Here is a 19,204-nt window from a genome sequence, read left to right on the forward strand (position 1 = left end):
AAACCTCAAAAGGTGCGTGGACCCCAATCAAGTGTCCTGGGGATTGAATACCCGTCTCCTAGCCTGCTCCCCTCCCAGGCCAGGAAAGTGAGTAGGAAATGTGAGCATGTTCCTCTTGAAGACACCAGTTGTGACTCTCCCACCAATGTAAATTCAAGGCAACAAGCCTTGGAGAGTTGCTGGTCTGAGCACGTGGTGTCACAGTTCTGAACACCTGACTCTCTCCGGGGCTGTAGACAGAGTAAGCCCTGCAGGATTCCGTGAAGGTAGCAGGCTTTGGAAAATGCCAGAAGGTTCCAGCCACAACTTCTCAAGCTCTGGGCGGCAGTGCCCCACCTCCAGAGCAAGACTGTTACTAAAGCAGCCAGGGAAGGAAATGGAGAGGTTGGTGTCATCAGCAGCTATCCCTACATAGACATCTGCAGGGTATATGGCTAAGTTACATGAAAAACTACTGCAGGACCCTGTCTCTGGAAAGATACCCAGCATGAAAGAAGCGGGTATGTAAATATGTATGCATCATTTATCTTTGTCAAAAAGAAACTGGTTGAAACTGGTGATTTCTTGTACATCATAGTGACAATAGTTAAGAATCATATGCTACATACTCTTTTAAAATAGCTCAAGGAGAGAATTTTAAATATTTTCGTCACAGAGAAATAATAAATCTTCAGGGTGATAGACCCTAATCTGGTTACTCCACAATGTATACGTGTGCTAAAACATCACATTGTACCTTGTAATATATACCGTCAGTATTTTATCAATGACAAATAAAGTAAATTTTTTTAAAAAGCTCTAGGATAAAAGTAATAAGAATGTAGCTTCATAGAAAGAGAAGACAACAGAGCATTAGACAGAAGGTAGGAAGTGTCTTCTACACTCTGTTCCATGACTTTGAGGTCATATAAATTATAATCATGAATAGTTAAATATAAAGAAAAATCATAAACAGTCTAACAATGGGGAAGATACAGAAAGAAATGAACTTATCAACCTGGTGCAAAAATCACACTGAGAAAACCGCCACAAGTGATTTGAAAACAGTTCATCCGCTGTGCATCCTAGCAGGCTGTATCATAAATCTTTAGGGCCAAGTAATTTAAAAACTACAATCGATAGTCTCCTTGTTAGCAGTATTGTCAAAACCAGTTTCTGAAATTATTATACATGTATGCATTGAGTAAGCAAAAAAACGACTTACTTCTGCACAGTCAGCAATTTTGCAAGCTGGTACTGAGGCTTCAGCCCTGCACGCCTGCTGGCAGCGGATCGCATCCCTGTGCACCTTCATTTGGACATTCCCAGGGCCCCGCTCACAGTGAGCCCCAGACGAGCATTTGTTGGGCTGAAAATCACTCTAAAGATCACGATTCTGCTCCACTGCCATCTCTTAGCTCATCCCACCTCAGTGGGCCCCTAAGGTGTGGCCGCTTATTCCTGGGGGCCTCCTCCGGATCTCTGCCAGGGGATCCCCCAGCCTTTGCTTTTCTTCAGATAAGGGTGGGGACCTCCCGGGGACCATTCCCTTCTCCTGCAGCCCTTGGGGCTCAATCCAATTGTTCCTGCCCTCCCCGGCTGTCTGCCGTTGACCATCTACAGAGGGACTTTCCCATCTATCACTCACTATATTACTCACTCGGTTAACCCTTCAACCTTATTTTGAAAGTCCACTTTACTAATAAGGATACCGAGACTCAGCAACGTTAAGATGCCTGTCAAGGTCCCTCTGCTGGCAAATGATATAACTTGATCAAAACTTCATAGGGCAGATAAAAGTTTAAATCTGCAGTTAGCCATACGGTCCTGGGAAAACCATTGTTTCATTTACTGATTGACTTAAAAGCCATTTATTGACTTGTGTAGGGAGGTTTCCTGATCCTAGAAGTACAGAAGTAAATAGAGAATGCAGACCCTGTTAATCAAGGAAAACTGAGGTTCCATCCCCCCCCCAGAAACCTTATATATCTCTAGCTTAGAGACTGAAATAAAATAGTATATATAGCTTTTAATTATATGCAATTAGTATATTAGTACGTATATGTTGAGGCAGCATTGCACAAATATATATACATATTGACGTGTGTACAAGATATGATTGAAATTCCAAATGTGTACTATGGCTAAAGACATACTGTCATTAATCTCCACAAAATACTCCTCCGCGCTTCAAATGCACTTAGGCCATCACCCTGGCTTCTCTCTGAAGCAGTTCAGGAAGTCCTCTTTCATGAGTGTCATCACTTACACTATGGTGGCTGTCTTGGTGTCCTGGGCTGACTCAACATGTTACCTTTCAAGGTCATTCTGACTTTGGTGAAGGGCAGGGGTTTCACAGTGCCAGACCTACTAATAAAGGGGATGAAGATGCTCTGTAATGTTTCTACCAGCCTGTCTTTCCGTCCGATGACGCTGGGCAGCGGTACTCAGTGGCCCTCCTCCTCCTCCTCCTCCTCCTCCTCCTCCTCCTCCTCTTCTCCTTCTTCTTCTCCTCCTCCTCCTCCTCCTCTTCTCCTTCTTCTTCTCCTTCTCCTCCTCCTCTTCTTCTTCTCCTTCATTTTCTTCTTCTTCTCCTCCTCCTCCTCTTCTTCTTCTCCTTCATTTTCTTCTTCTTCTCCTCCTCCTCCTTCTCCTCCTCCTCTCCTCCTCCTCCTTCTTCTTGTATCACATTTCATACATACACTCATAAAAGAAGACTTCAGGATGGCTTCAGAGAGTGACAGGAATGATCGGATAAGTGTATTCAACATGCTCTATTAATCACTTTCTTTTATTCTTTCTTTCTTTATGTGTACTGACCACATTCACTGTCAGGAATTTGTATCTGTACAGGATACATCTCGACTCCTCTCTTTTTCTCTCTCCCATTCCTGTCCCCTCTTTTCAAGCCCCCTCCCCCTCCCCTTTCACAAAGCTCAAGTTTTCATTTAATCCTTCTTTTCTCACTTTTTCTTTCCCGTCCTTCCTCTCCCTTCCCCTCCCTAAACGCCCTATTAATGGCAATGGGTCTTTTACTGTAGATTTTATTTAAACACTCATTATATATTTCAGTCGCACTTCATATGTGCATAGTATTATAAATGTTCACCAACAGGAATGGCAGGTCCTCAGGACGCCCACAGTACTTCTGGAGACAGATTGGTCAGGTTACCCAAAGCTCCTGGAAACACACTGCAGTTCCAGAGTGTTGACTAAGCTTGGCCAGCGATTCTCCTTGTGCAACACAATGGATGTTCCCAAAGTGTGAGAGCAAGCCAGGAGCACATCCCATTCTTGGGGTACAGGTGACAGATGGCCCCAGTAAGTCCTGTCACAGTGCAACACTGTGTAGGATGTAGACTTGAGAGATTTTCAACTCAAGGGTTTTCAAGGAAGACTGATGAGTTGAGCCCTCCACTTATCAGCTCAGGACTCTGGATAAGTTCCTTATTTCTGCTGGCTCACGTGAAAGACAGGTGGAATGATCATTCTGACCTAATAGGACTGCTGAAAAACTTAAATGCGGAAATGTACATAAAACTTTTAAAAGAGAGTTTAAAACAGTAAAGCCTTTGCAAATACTCCTACATTGAAAGTCCCTCTACCACAGCACAAGTATTGGGGTTTCACACTCTCCAGAAAGATGTGGTGGCTTCCAGAACACCCATCCCAGGCAAGGATGTCCCTGGCCCTGGTGGAGCAAGACCTCCCCCACTGCAGGGCTTCTCTCCAGAGAGTCCAGCTGGGCGCATCTGGCTGGGAAGATTAAATTATTTTTGAATTCCTAACTGAATGTTCTTTTAATGGAAACTTAATGACAGGCATTGAAATAGATTTCCTCCATAACCCCTCCCCGCATCGTGCCCCCCACATGCCTCTGCCTTGCGCAGATCCCGATAACCTTTATTCCCTACCCCTGGACTTTTATCTCCCCAATGACAAACAGCCTTTGCTGGACAGAAAGAGGAAATTCCAGTCATTGTTCTCAAACTTCTGGCTTCCAAAATAAAATACTCTATCTCCCCTGTCAAGCTTTGATTGACACGCACTTCCTGTAATGGCAGCCGGCAACGTCCCAGGGGCGGGGCCAAGGGTTCATTTGCATTCTTTCCACCAGAGCTTTAACCACGCTTGTGCTAGACAAGGGAAGATGCCCTGTGCCATTCCTAGAGGATCCTGCTGAGCACTTGTCCCTTGTTTTATGAAACTCTAAGGACAATGCATGTTCCATGGTGCCTGCACTCCACTTGGGAAGATTCTCTTCAAGGTCCCTGCTTCTTCCACTTGGCTACTCAAAGACTCTTTTCCTTCCGCCCTTTATTAAAGATTGTCTCCCAAATCTCCTCTCTGAATGTTGGCCCTCGAGCCAACCAAGGTCTGGGAAAGCTACCCTGGGTCAGACTCCCCAAGTCAGAGTCCCAGCAACAAAAGATACTGGGTAATTCAAGGAGATGCCATATGAAGGGGAAGTTTGAATATAAAACAATGCATCAAGGGATGCAGTTTTTTAAGGAAATAAGAAAAAGACAATTGCTTGTTAAATGAAAAATTAATAAATACAACAATATAGCATACTTATAACTAATCATAGTGTTGGTATGGTCAGGTCTTCCTGGGGAAACATTACTGCATGAAAATAGAAAGGCAACCACAAACTTTGGCCTTAACCTAGAGTCAAGGTGGCCTTCTGATGATTTCCCGTCTATTTCCTTTGCTCACCCAGTCCCCACCCCCTTGTAATCCTTTCTCTCCAAATGCCCAGAGTTCCTTGTGCTGCTTTTGGGTTCCTTTTAGCATTACCAAAAGTCACCTTCCCTGGGTTAATTTCCTAAGGACTCTAGTGGGTGTACTTAATGGTTGCTAGAGGTTCAGTGGGAATGGATATCAAAAAGAAGACTTCAGTCCAATCGTGGAATACTTTGACCCAAATAAAGGAATATGAGAAAGTAGACAAGCTTTGCATAAAAAATCCAGAAATGAAGACCAATCCTGTTCCTCAGCTCTCTTAACAATTCAAGCAACTGGTCTGATTCTGAGCATTGTTCATCCACACACTCCCAAGCCCGCTGCTAGGGAGCAGAGAGGACCAGAGGAATGAGCTCAGATGTGATGGACCCACATCAATACATTGCCTCTGCAGTTTAGAAACAGGTATGAGGCCATAAAACCTCTTGATAATGGAGCAGCAGAGAATTCCAGCTTCTTCAAGCTTGTGATACCTGATGTTTTTTAGCTTTGTCAGCATAGTAAATTCGGTGCTAAAATAAGCCAGGCAAGGTCCCACAGTGGCCTCTTGCGTCCCCTATTTTGATCACTGACAAAGTGTACAACCCTAGACCCACTAGAGTTCTCATTGGTCTGGGTCAAAAGGACAAGAGTGTACATCTGTACCAACTCCAGTCCAAGCCTGGAAAAGACAGACACCCATTCCAACACCTGCCAGCAACCGCTGCTGGACAGATTGATGTAGCTGTACAGGAAGGGGCGTGTCGGCAGCCAAGCTCATTTCCTGCAGGGAGTCAAGACAACCAGTGTGTCCTATCTGCCTGCTCCCTGGCCGCCAGTTCTATGCCTTGCAGGAAAGTCCACCCTGGGTGAAAATATTGTCTTCAGTCACCCTGTCACATTTAATGCATGAAAATAGACACTAGAAAGTAACACATAGTTTCAGAAATTTAATATATTAACACACTGAATCATTTTGACTCCCAAGTAACTTTGATTTTCATTTTTTTTCCACGATACATACAAAATAATTCAGATTGGGAGCTATGTAATATATTCACATTAAAACCTTCCCCTAGGGACAATCCTTCCATTAGATTGGTCCCTTTAGGAAGGTAGGGGGATGGCTTTTAGAAATACAAAGGCCTTAGAATGTCCTGACTACGAGGCCACATCTTACTGCTTTTGTCTTCCCCACTTCAGAAATAGTATTTCAGTGCAAAGCCCAGGCAGACAAACTGTAACCATGAGCATTCCGTACAGGCTGACTGCATTCTCAAAATCCTTACTACTGCCTCAAATGAGCAGGAAATACCCTTCAGGATCTGTAGATCCTTAACCCATCCAATGCAGACTGAAAGAAATATCACCCCTGTTTCCAACTCAAGCATTCCATTGTGCAAGAAGAAGCTCCTGGAGACTCTGGAGCACAGATCTACCCTCCCCTAAATGTACCGCAGGATTTTATTTGGAACAAAGCCTAGTGCGAGCTGCTGTATCTGCATACACCATAAAGCAAAGCAAGTTCGTGTCCTACAGTGTCCCTGGACTGTGCTTTCCATTCTTCCTAGCAAGACACACACTATCCAGATTCAGACGAAGGCTCCAATAACCAGGGCGTGAGAATATGAAATCCCCAAGTTATTCACTGTGTAACAGTCTCTTCTTATTGTCATTGGTTTGTTTGTTCATCTCTTCCAACTCACGACACAACTTTCCATTGATAAGAGTCAGTGTTAAAACAAAAGTGACTTTTTTCCTACCAGAATCAAAATGAAACTAGTTGTCCCTTGATCCTATTTAAAGCTCAGTTTTCAAGGAAACTTAAAAACACAAAACTATCTTTTTTGGCCTGTCCATGAGACTCTTCATGATTTCATCTCCTCCCATCAACACAGAATGACCTAAAATAATCATATTCAAAATTCCAAGTGGACTCCGGGGGCTTTCACATGCAGTTTCATATGAACGCATCACACAAGTGCTTACACAGTATTCCTGCAGAGTCATGTATCTTGTAAGATCACAGTTGCCCAGTTTAGGGATCACTGTACTGGTTTATTTTGAAGGTTCTTGTTTTGTATTCCTAACTCCAAATTGTTGATTACATCACAATGCTGAAGGCAGTAGGTACCTGGAAAAGCTTCGTGGTGAAGGCCACTGCTACATTTCGGTGTCATCTGTTTCATTGACTTCTGACATGTCAAAGTTGGGGTTGTCATAGCCTAGCTTTATGCTGGCTCTAGCATCCTTCTCATTATAAAGACACATGGCACAGTGTGGGGTTTCCACCTGCACTGTCTTACTAAAGTTATGAAAATCCACTCGGTATTTCCCTTCCTTGGTCTTGGAAACTATGGGAACAAAGCGGTAGCCCCAGAGCACCTCCTCTGGGACATAAGATGTGCGGACCTGGCAGGTGGCACTAGTCGACTCCACTGTGCCATCCAAAAATACCACCAACTCAAAGTCTTGCTGGGAAAGGGTTTCTGCTGCCATGTGGAAGAAAGGACTATTATGATCAATGACGTGGTAAATCGTCAGTGGGGAGATGAAGAATAAATTCTCATTGCCGGCATCAACTACGAAGTTGAGATTGGTCTGGTCCAAAATAATGGTTTCTCCTTCGGGAGTGACTGTGGTCTTCAGAAGTTTCCCATATATGTGACCTCCAATAAGGAGGCTCTTCCTGAGATTAGCCACTCGGATCAGGAGACAGAGCTTCCCACCCCGCTTACTGATCACTGCGTTCTTGCTGAACGTAATGGTCTTGGCGCGTTTTTTGGGTCTGGAGATTTTGGCTAAGATGGCACCGCACATGAAAGAATTGATGATAACTCCGAGAATAGACTGGACTATTAGTAGAAAAATGGCAGTTGCACATTGTTCTGTTACACACCTGAATCCGTACCCAATGGTCACTTGAGTTTCCAGAGAAAATAGAAATGCTGAGGTCATGCCATTAATGTTCTCCACACAGGGGGTGTGGTTGTCAGGAGGATGGAACTCGGGGAGGTCCTTGTGAGTGTAAGCCACCACATACCACAGGAGACCAAAGAGGAACCAGCTCCCCAAGAAGGCGGAGATGAACACGGTCATTTTGTATCTCCATTTCAGGTCAAGCACGGTGGTCCAGATGTCCACAAAAAATATAAACCTTGATCGTGCGTCCACATTACCAAATTCTATGTTGCATCTCCCGTCTTTGGAGACCAGCCTTGCTCTCTGCCGAGAATGCCGAGAAAAGTGAGCACCAAACCATTTCCGAAGATGCTTGAACATCCTTTCTGTCAGCACCCTGATCTGAAAACACAGCAGAGAAAAACAAAAATGAGCTGATCTATAGCAGCAGGGAGCCTGGTGACTAACATGCAGACCTGCCACGTGTGAAACTGGCGTCACCCTGCCTGGTTCCTTGAAGACTCGGGCAAGCATTTGGAAGCTGTTTCCAGCTGCAGCTTTCTCTAAGGCTTAAGTGTAAAGCTAACGACAAAGATAAAAGTGGACATGCACCAAGAGATCATGTATTAAGGTGTCTCCAGGCCTCAGTCAATGACACATTTTTAAACTATTTGGCCATAATTAGTTTTAAAATATAATTATGGCCTATGCTTTTCTTTGATATTATTCTTCAAACTACCCCTTTTTTTGATAAAGTTAGCCTTCTGATAAGCAATAATTTCTATGAAATCATAAGCCTGAAGCAATGTTTATATTTTCGTGACTTATAAAAATAAATAACTAGAGAAAAGAAGCATTCGTAAACATGCTACCTAAATTATCTTGCATGCTCATTTGTTGATAAAGGAAATTGACACCTAGAAAATTTAAATGGCACCGTAAGTCAAATACCTAACCAGTGGCAGGACAGAGCTGGAGCAAAAGGCTTCCTGCCTCCAGTCCAGGGGAACTGCTACCACACTGTGTCCCAGCTACCAAATTTTCCACGCTAGAGTCAGATTTCCCTAACTCACAGTGTGATGAGTACAGAATTGGTCAAATTCCTTTTCTTTTTTTTTTTTAATGAGTACTTGGATCAGAGTTCAGAACATACCAGCCAGTGTGAGAGGCCTTCTCCGTGTACTACAGACCTGTTCCTGCTTTCCTGCTATCTCTCCATAGTTCACCGATGTTTCCCAAAGGAGCAGTTAGAGGCCCATCATCATATCTCACACTTCCTTCCCGGGTCCAGAGCCTTAGAGCAAGTGAGCCCTGAATACCCTCCACCAAAGCCAAGCCACGCTTTCCTTCACTCCTAGATCTCTCCTGCTGGTGTGATCTATTAGCACCTACTATGTATTCCATAAACATAAGTGGAACAATTCACTGACTATTCAAAATACTGTCAGCTCAATGGTTTCTTACTGATGACATTTTTTGTCACTTCCATTTTACAGCAAGAGAGAGGAGGGACTTTCCCCTGAGCAGTGAGCAATGGTGAAGCAAGGGGCTTACAAACGGCCTCTCCCCTCCATCGGAGAGAATCAAGGTGTGTCCACCAGCGTTAGGAGTGCCTTCATGGTATTTTTCATTAAATGCAAATATGTTTTTAAAATAGATTTCAAAATCCCCCTCCCAAAATATGTTTATTCATTAAAAACTAGGAAGTGAAACCAACTTAGCGAAACATTTTACACAAAAGTGACATTCCACAGTGTTTTGCTCAGGTCTGTAACCTAGATAAAAACACAAAAGGCTAAAGAAAACCACAGCGGTGGTGATTTGAAATGTAAAGGACAGATTCTAAAGATACACACACAGAAAGGTGCTACAAGACAGCGAACAGAACAGACTTGCACACACTCGGGGCCCCCGCCCAACCCTCCTGAGCCTCAAATCCTTAAAGAGGATTAGGGGATGCCCCAAGCGAGGCACTTGGGGACAATCACCTCCCTTTCCCAACCCCACCCTGTGTCCTGTGCACCTGGCCTGCAGCTCTGGGCACCGCCTCCCCCTTGCAGGGGCATGGAAGGTCGTAGCATTTACCAATCTCTTCAAACAGTGGCCCTCACCTCAGTCAGTTCTAAGACAATATTTATCAACACAATCCACATTCTCTTTGTCACACATTTTAATTCCAGAGATGGCTTCAGAAACACCATCTTCTCGATTTTTCCTCCATCACCCTTCTCCAGCTTCTCTGAGATTTGTTCCATGTTTGAAGATTAAGATTGTTTCCGTAAAATGAGGAAGTGCCCCCTGATGTATTTCTTGGATAAGTTTGGGTTTCCATAACTACATTAATAATAAACATCTGGTTGGCTTTATTCAGCGATGAAACAAAAGCAACCAGCTGCCTATAACGCTTTCCCCAGATTGTCTGCACTTACCAGCATCTTAAAAATATTCTGCCCTGAAGCATCCATGGCTGGGAAAAGCAAGGAAATGGTGGTGTTGGCAGCTGGTCCGGCTGCAGGCTGATGTCTTTGAGACCCAGTCTAATGTACCTGAGGCTTCAGCCGGTTGACTGATGCTAATTTGTATCAGCTTGAAAACACTTAATTCCATGGTGGAGTTGTGTGGCTTAGCCCAGGGTAGGTGGTTGTTCTCAGACCAAGCCCCCAGCTAGGTATATATATCTCCCCTAACCTCACATGGCTTGAATACCGTCATGCTAAGATATGACAAACCACCAGCTCGAGTCCCGGGCAGCAGGTGGGGACTGGATTCCGGTATTGCTCTCCTTTCCTTTGCCACGCTCTACAGCTCTCTCGCTGTTCTCCTAAGTCATGCCACATAACTTCGGGCCAGAAATAGTTATCATCCATCTCCCAGCTTATTTTCCAAATCACACTGAGATGCTGAATTTTCCAAGTGTTTACAGTGCTGCTGGCAACTACACAAACATAGATGGGGACATATTTGTGAGATGAAAGCAAGATCACACCAGAAAGAAACGAGACACCGCGTTAATCTCTCTATATAAATGTCACGGTTATGTAAGAAAGTGAGATTAAAGGAAGCTTTATTGTTGGATTTATTCAGGAAAACCTGGGATTTACAGAAGGCGTTTTTCACACACCCTGGATTAGCCAAAGCTATTGATTTATTTGTTCCCAGAGTGAGAAGAATCCTATGTAGACAATGCAAGGATACAGGGTAGATTCAACCACTAAGCCATCCCATCACTCACCCAGAGACCTGTTATTTATTGCACATACCTTACTTACATGACACTTAATCTAACCGTGGACAGAACCGGTGTGTATTTTATAAACTATTATGTGGTTAGAGATTGTCCCTGGTGTCTGATTGTTATATAACATGTTCAGTTTTTAGGTCCCATTCTACTGAAATCAGTAAATCTTAATAGCAAACAAAGGCTACACATTAACTAATATTTACCAAGGTACCCTTGGCAGCCAGCTAAAACAATTGGGTCACATTATTACCACTCTTTTTCTTTATGGCATCAGCCTTCTTGTTCTATAAACAGCTCATTCTCAGAAAATACTTTCTGTACACATCCCAAACACTGGTTGTACGCTTGTCCTGGAGGATGTCCATGGAAAACAGAACACATCCTGTTCTCAGGGAGCTCACCATCTAACGGGAAAGTGAGCTTAAGTACCTCACCTCTTACAAGGCAATATGGTTTGTAGATCACTGAAAAAGACATCTTTTCTACAAGATTCCCTGTTGAGGACAGGTCCACCATCTGGGAAACACCTCAGCTGGTGGCAGGCTCCACGTGTTTATGTATACATTAATTTATTCATCATTGTTTAATAATGACGTGTTTTTACTGCTGTATATGCCAGCCACTGTGCTAGACATCCTGGAAGCAACCATGGCCCAAAGGGTCACAGTCCTTGATGCCATGCCACTCTCGAGCAGGTGGATTTGGCAGTGTAGACAAGCCCATAAACAACAAACTCAGGGCAGGGACACTGCTGTGACATAAGACAGTGAGAACACCCATGCTGAGGCACAGAACAGGGACACAGAGGCCAGGGCCTGAGGTTATGTTAGAGCCACACAAAGTGGGAGTTCTGTGAGTATTTACTGAGTGACAGTAAACAAATCGATCAAGTTTATAAAGCAAGGCATCTGTCATCACTTGTGTTTCTTGTACTCCCGTGCAATACAGGTATTTCACACATTGTCATGTGTGTAGGCGACTCCTCTGCATATGAGGGTCTGTGTGACCCACGCAGGGGTGAGAGAAGAAAGCAAACACAGAGGAGCTGAAGTTAAAGGTAAATAAATAATAGTGGCTAAGGGACCTTGGTGACAACGTGGGCTACGTTTTTGTTGCAGACCTATAGGAGAAACTATAGATCAGCCAGGGGCAACCCGTGATTCTAAATAAGTCCCAAATGTCTTTCATTGAAACACCCTTGAAATTCTTGAAAACAAAGAAAATTTCCTCCTGCTTTTCCTTTTATCTGTAAAAATACACACAGGCATTGGTGAGTCAGTCAAGTCTTCATTTTCCGTGACATAGCCAAAGTTCTTGCTCATTGCTAAAAGTTGAAGAACCTAAATAGCTGATTTTTTTTAAAAAAATTTTTACAGACATCCATCTCAGATCAATCCATTCAGAACTGGGGATTTCATGCATCATTTATTCCCCTGCCCCCCACTGCCCACACCACCGCCACTACCCCAGAAAAGAGGATAGAAGGTGTGGCTTCTGTTTTTACTGGCTTAGAATTACATGATTGAGGTTATCATTTCTCTGCATAAGTAAAAAAAAGACATTCGCTGTGATTTGCCTTGTCCATAAACTGCTCACGACCAAAGTTAACTTCAGGATATTTCTGGGAATCAAAATTTCATGGTAGAGGTAGGAAATATGAGCTACGTGGCCTGAAAGTGAATGTCACAAGATGATTCACTCTCGTCCCTTGGCTGTTCGTGCAGAAGAAATTCAAGTTTCTGGGAGCTTTTATTATTTTGTTTCAGGCCAAGAGTCAACTGAATCACCACATAATTCTTGCAAAGTACTCAACAGGTTGACAGGGCTGGCTCCCATCTTCTCCTTCAACATATGTATGAATGCTGCACCAACTGAACGTCTCCTAAGGGGCAGGTGCTATGCTGGAAAATAAAGTGACAGTCCCTCTCCCAAGTTGTTCCTACAGAAGTCATCAACATTTGCAATGCAGCAGATTTGCTAAGGCGGTGACCCAAGAGGGGACCCAACAGACTGGGTGTCAGACGTGCCTTCTTCAGACTTGCCTCCTTCCTTTGCTGAGCAACTCAAACGAATGCATCTAATTGCTGTTGCTGGCTTCCTGTTTTCTACAAAAATCATCTCAATCTATCAGACATCAGCCACCCAGCAGAATTCAAAAATAGTTAGAGCCCTGGGGAGCACTGAGTCACCCAGATTCCTGGACTGCCCCAGTCAGGTCATGTCTAGTACATCGCGGACAGAGGGTGCATTTCCCTCTTGGGTGGCATACCAGAGACTTAGCTCCAATGTCTCGAACAGGCAGCTCACTTGGGGTCCGATGGGCTGAGCTTTCCCGGCCTCATGGACATTTGAGACACAGGCCCCTTTTCATGAATGAAAGATGCACTGGTGGAAAACCCACTTTTCATTGGGGTGAGCGTGCTCCCAAGTTCTCTCTGTTGCAAGGTCAGCAGTATGTTGTGTACAGGGCACAAATTAGATTTGAACCTTCTCAGGTCCTTCCAGAGAAGAGAGCTGAGAACAAAAGCCAGGGAATCACAAGTGCAAAGGTACGCTGTCCTGCAATTATGTTTGGGGCCAGTGGCACTATCTGAACTCAGTGTATTACATGTGGAAGTAATGAGGAGACAGGAAACCAGTCAAGAATGCTCCCAGAACAGGTGACACTGGAGACAGCTCATCAGAGGGGAGGGAGCTCCAGTCTGAGTAAGCACAGACATGAATTTGAAGACCAGCTCTGCTGCTAATCCATGGCCAGGGAGCCCAAGCAAGCCATTAACCTTTCTGAGCCTCAGTTTTCTCATCTGTGAAATAGTTACATTGAATACATCTAAAGGTCACAGTATGATTTAAATGCAATAGCATGAATAAAGTTCCTAGAACAGACCAATCATACAATAAATACAATAAATAGCATCAATGGTTCTTACTGGACCACACATTCAAACTAGTGTAGCATTTAACCAAGCATCACTGGCTACAGCCATCTCACCTGTCATGTAGAGTCAAATGGACCATACTGCAGACCACAGCCAAAGTGAGAAAGGGTTTCAAGAGGGGGGAACAAAAGATCTGACCACAAGTCACATCCATGAACTGTACTGGCTGCAAAGCCTGCCTCCCAGCATGCAACAGACAACCTGGGAAATGCGCACATAATTTAATAAAGGATAGATCTATCATTGGAGTGTAGCCTGTACCTAGGAGAGGCTGCAACAGGAGCGAGGGAGAGAATCGTCCTTGGCAAGGCCAGACGGAGGATTGGTACCCAGATGTGACATTGTCCTTCTCTTGGCCTTAACATCCACATATGCCCACTAAAGAGAAGACAGCACCTGGCATCAAGAACTGGCCTGACACTCATAGCAAGGCTCTGTCACTCTAGTACTAAAAATTAATGATCTCATAATGCATCAACACCAGCCAAAGCCACTGTGATCATGATGAATTAGTTGGAAAACAAGATCTCTCGGTAATCTTGTTTGAACACAGACAATAACATGACCATTGTGCAAACCACAAAACAGCCAAATGGCCTCCTATTCCAGCTGGCACCAGGGGTTGCTGCTTCTGTACCAATAATAACTTTGGCCTCATGCCAGAGCGCTCTCCTTCTGGATAATAAGATTTATTATCATAATATGTTAATTAACATATTAACATACTTACACTTCCTTCCGGAGCAAAGTATCACTTCCATAAGCCTTCAGAAACTAAAGTTCAAATCCTACTCAAGCCCTCTTGACCTCTTCAGATGAGGCTCCCACAGTTGCTCATGGTGTACATTTGGAGTGTTCTTGGTGCTGGCTGGCTGGAAGGACCCCCACACCACAGAAGACCATAGCACATAAAACATAACAGGTGTAACTAAGAGAAAATAAAAATTGTTTTCCAAGTCAGTGAGTGATACCTAATTCTACTAGTTGCTTTCAGAAATCACATGTACATATATGTGCTTTGTATGTAGGTTTGCGTTTCTTATCAAGAGTTGAAGAATCAAGGAAATAGCCAGATGAAAACACCAAGACCCATTGAAAGCAGTTAAAATGTTTAAGCTCAGGTGTTAATTTCTATCTAGCTAACTTGTTTGCCAAGATCACTGGTCCTTCTCAGATACTATCTACTATTACCACGAAGACCACTGTCTCCTCATAGATCGCAGAGAAAAGAGTGGCAGGGGTGATGTCCCCACCAGTAAAGCCAGCCTGGGAAGTCAGTCTGGACTAGGGAAGTATCTGTAAGGATCTATCACCCTTTAATGCCCACAACCACCCACTTTGGCCTTTGAAACCAATGCTTTGGAAGCTGGACACTTATTCAATGTGCACTTCCAGGATCAATTTCTATTGTTTTCCATAACTGATTCTTAAGGCCTCGGGGAGTGCTGGTCAAGGCCATGCAGAGGACCAAAGGGGCTCTTTGTCTCTGCCTTGTTCAGAGTTCTCAGGAGACAGTAGCACATCCTTTGTAGCTGTGAGGATAGTGACAAGAGATCAAGAGCACCTAGTGGGGACAACAGGAACTCACACCACACAGGTGGAGCTACTGCGCTCCCCCAGAGATCCTGTAAGAATTCCTCTCTCTAAACCTCATAGACTGCAGCACTTTACCAAGGGAAAACACTGGCTACCGGATGAGAGAAGACTGCGCCAGAGTGGACAGAGTAAACCAGAGGACAGTGGAGGTGCACAGCCCAAAATGAATCAAAGGGAAGAGGAAGGCTGAGAGAACAGGAAATAGCAAACAAAGCCTCACTCTCTCCCTGCCAGCTGGAGACACCACCGCATTCTGTGTGACTAGCGCCCCCTGGAGCACGATGCAAACAGTGCCCCTGTGGAGCCTCGATGACAGGCAGAAAAGCCTCGGATGCCGCAGGAGCACAGGGCGCTGTCAGAGATGGATCTCACAATAATCCCAGAGATTTGGGAACTGAGAGGTTAAACAACGCACGCAAATTCACAACACAGAAGCCCAAAGATTAGCAGACTCTAGATCCGCCTAAGAAGCCTTTGCTTTTCAGCCCGAGGGTGTACTCAAAATAGTTGGCAAACAGTGTGAAGAGGAGGCAAACATTTACCTAAAGCCTGCTTATCAGTCCCTGGGAGTGTGGATGACAGTGGTTAGTGTGGGAAGATGAAGACACCCCAAAGCCACCCAACCACATAAGAGAACCTGGCAGTGATGGAAAGCTAAGCCCTGGCCTTGGGGTCAGTGCCATGGTCACAGCCAGATAGCAGATAGTGATGCAAAGACAAGCGGACAGATGCTGGAGGGCCAGCCCTGCCTCCCTGCAGCTGCACTCTCTGAGCCTGCCGCATCTGCTACATCTTCTCCTGGCACACCTGGAGCTCTGTTCTCCCAATCCTTCTCCTATCTGACTTCTTAACCTCAATTTCAATGTCATTTCAGAGAAAGAAACTCAAATGTCACCTTCTCAATGAAAGAGGAGTTTCCTGACCACCCCTTGTAAGGAGCTGTCCTTCCCTACAAGATTCGAGTGTACCCTTTTCACTGGTATGAATAGTAGTTTTAACTTGTGCAGTTACTTCCATGCTAATCTAGAGGCAGTGACTCCAGCTGTCTCCTCCTCCTGCCACCTACCCCAGCTCCAAGCAGAGACCAGAGGTTCAGTAAGTATTTGTCCAGGAAATAAATAAGTACGTGAAGGTGTGAAGGACTCGGAATGCTGATTTTGCAAAAGGGACATGGAGAGGGCAATATCAGTACAATACAACTCTCTCAGGTGGCACTTGGTTTCTGTGGGACCTCAACTGGGCAGATGGGCTCACAGAGCTTTGCTTAAGTGGCTCCTCCCAAGCAAACGCCTATCCAGCTTTCTGGTAGCCTGAGGTGTCCAGTGGCTTGTTTATTTAGAAATCATTGTGGCAATGGAGCCACTTGCCTCTAGAGAGGCACAGGAGATGATTCTAAAGCGTCATGTGTAAGCGAACCTTGATATAGCCACAGGAGCTTCTGGGTTGGGCTTTGGCCACTGGTCAGGGAATTTGCCCAGCCTTGTATCAAGATCCGGGATCTGGAGGAAGACCTAGTACTGGGAAAGAAACGTAGTAAAACAAGGCAGACAGGCTGAGCATCTGGAGGGAAAGGCAGGCTCCCGCAGAGTTCTGGGTGAAAGTTCAGTAGGAAGGCTTCCTGTTCCTGGTCCACCCGTATTGAACTTTTACTCAAAATAGGAAGGACCAGGAAGGCCAGTCCTGCCTCCGGGAAGCCTGGTGTGAAAGAAAGCTTCTAAGCTCCACCTTGCTCTCAGGCCAGGGCTGTCTGAGGACCACCAGCTTAAGTGGTGAATTCTAGCTTGCGATGAAGTTAGGATTAAATATTAAATTAGCACAGTGATCCAGAGGCTTCTCTAGCCTTACAGGCTTTTTGTTCTTATTATTGCAATGGTATCTTGGCTCATGAGTTTACTTCTTTGTATGATTCTGGTCACAAACCAAGTTGGTTGTGAACCACATCAAATTCAAATGACCTTGTAAGGAAATTTGATTTGGTTTTTAATACTCCTGTATTTAAATACATTCCATTGAAAATGTCATTGTACATGTCTGGATATATAATCTTTTGAAATGAATATTCATTCTCCAAGGATGGTTTGTGAACAGAAATCATGAATAGTAAGCCGTATTCCACAACACAGTGGGCTATTAGATATTTAAAGAAATCCTATAGGATTATTTTATAAAGTGAAGGATAACTTTTGCAAATCAAGCAATCGTCCTCCTACTTCATCATTTTGTAAGAGCACTGTTTGGGTGGAGGTTGTTGTTCTGGAAATAGGACATATCTATAATGACATTATTCTTCAATTTCATATATGGAGCCACCCCCCCCCCCAATGACACTGCAGTTTAATGAAAGAATTTTAATGTTTATAGAAAGTTTTGTGTGTATTCTGTTGCCGGGATTCTGTCATTAGTCTGACCCTTCTAGCTCTCTGAGGTTTGGTTTGGTATTACATCAACTCAGCCTTTCCAACCCAGAAATGAATGATTTCCATGTGGACAGGATGCCTGAACATTCTTGTCCTGCAACAAGCAAAGCACATTTTGCTAAAGAAAATAGTTTGTGTTCTTGACAGCTTATGAAGTGGAGGAAAATCAGCTAGAGCTTTGAGCGCATCCGTTGGAAAGCAGAGCCCGTGTCGCTGCCTACGTAATAAAGACTGGCACAGCCCAGCTTGATAGACTCGTGGAACCAGACGCATGGCAAGACATTTCTAGGATTGACAGAGGGACTCTGGATACCTTCTTGTCCCACATTCTAACTTGTTGGAAGTTTCCTTGTCACTACCCCACCAAGTGAACAAGAACATTAGAAGATGGTTTGTGGAGTCTGAATCTGAAGTCAGTCACTGAATAGTAACATTGGGTACTGCATAACCTCACAGCGTGTCAATTTCTCATCTGAAAAACCAGTCTATCTCTTACAGAGAGAAAGAATTTAGACAGCACTGGGAAACAGGAAGCAATCCAGCTGTTAACACCTCTGGAAACACTACCTTTGGCCCTGATCTCCCTTGCACGGAATGGAAAGATCCAATCCCATCACAAGCTGTGCTGACTTCAACCTGGGTTTCTGTAGAGCAGGATCAAGGCTGCACTGGCATCACACTTCCCAGAAAGGTGATGAGAAGGGCACGGCCTCTGGATGAATGGCAGGCTGCTAGGTTCTGTGGAGAGCCAGGCTTCCTGGACATTCTATTGCAACACCCCACGGAGCCTCTGAGGGTCAATCATTACCAGTTTTGGCTTGAGTTCTGCCAAGCCATCAGAGTTGCATTAATGGGGTGTCACGTCACCTGCCCTCCTGTATCCAGCTGCTTTCTGGGAAGGCCCCGGGGCCAGAAGGAAGCGGAGCCAACAGCCACGGTGACCCCCATGCTCCATGCCCCAGAGCCGTCCCTGGGTACCCGCCGCATTCCTCCTTAAAGCCTGGCTTCCTGTAGTGGTCACATCCGCCTCGTCACCAGGCAGAGAGCACCCAAGAAAGTCCTCTCAGAAGGACATTGGGACAGGGACTTCCCACCTGCCTTCCCCAGTGGCCACTCCAGTGAGAGACTTGAGCAGTTCTTGATCTATCTTCGTGCCTACCCCTGAAACAAGGATGAGGAACAGAAAAGGGCCGTCTCTTCAGGACTTAGAGCTGTGTCAGGGCCAGGCAGACTCAGCCCTGGGCTCCCAGACCCACCGTCAGGGAGAGGAGTGGAGGCTATAGGGGTCCCGTGTGACACAAACGCACTCACACTTTCCCTGTGCTCTCTCTACCCAACCATGTGTACAGTGACCTGGCAAAGGTGAAATGAAGTTCTATTTTATGTCCTTTTTATTTGCCCTTCTA

General features: G+C 44.8%; 1 protein-coding gene across 3 annotated transcripts in view; it reads right to left on the bottom strand.

The window, feature by feature from the left end:
• Nucleotides 1-5,641: 5,641 nt before the first annotated feature.
• Nucleotides 5,642-19,204, bottom strand: part of Kcnj1 (potassium inwardly rectifying channel subfamily J member 1) — a 28,440-nt gene continuing 14,877 nt past the window's right edge. For 2 of the 3 annotated variants that reach the window (XM_063256058.1, XM_013155374.2), the window contains one exon: nucleotides 5,642-8,007. In XM_063256058.1, coding sequence (XP_063112128.1) covers nucleotides 6,868-7,986 — 1,119 coding nt within the window. In that variant the 5' untranslated portion in view covers nucleotides 7,987-8,007 and the 3' untranslated portion in view covers nucleotides 5,642-6,867. Of the gene's footprint in view, nucleotides 8,008-10,034; nucleotides 10,763-19,204 lie in introns of those variants that run through there. The other variant, XM_063256057.1, reaches the window with a different exon arrangement.

This window comes from Cavia porcellus, unplaced genomic scaffold (genome assembly GCF_034190915.1).
Source record: "Cavia porcellus strain 051 isolate PalLab524CR breed Dunkin Hartley unplaced genomic scaffold, mCavPor4.1 scaffold_9, whole genome shotgun sequence".
Taxonomy (NCBI): domain Eukaryota; kingdom Metazoa; phylum Chordata; class Mammalia; order Rodentia; family Caviidae; genus Cavia; species Cavia porcellus.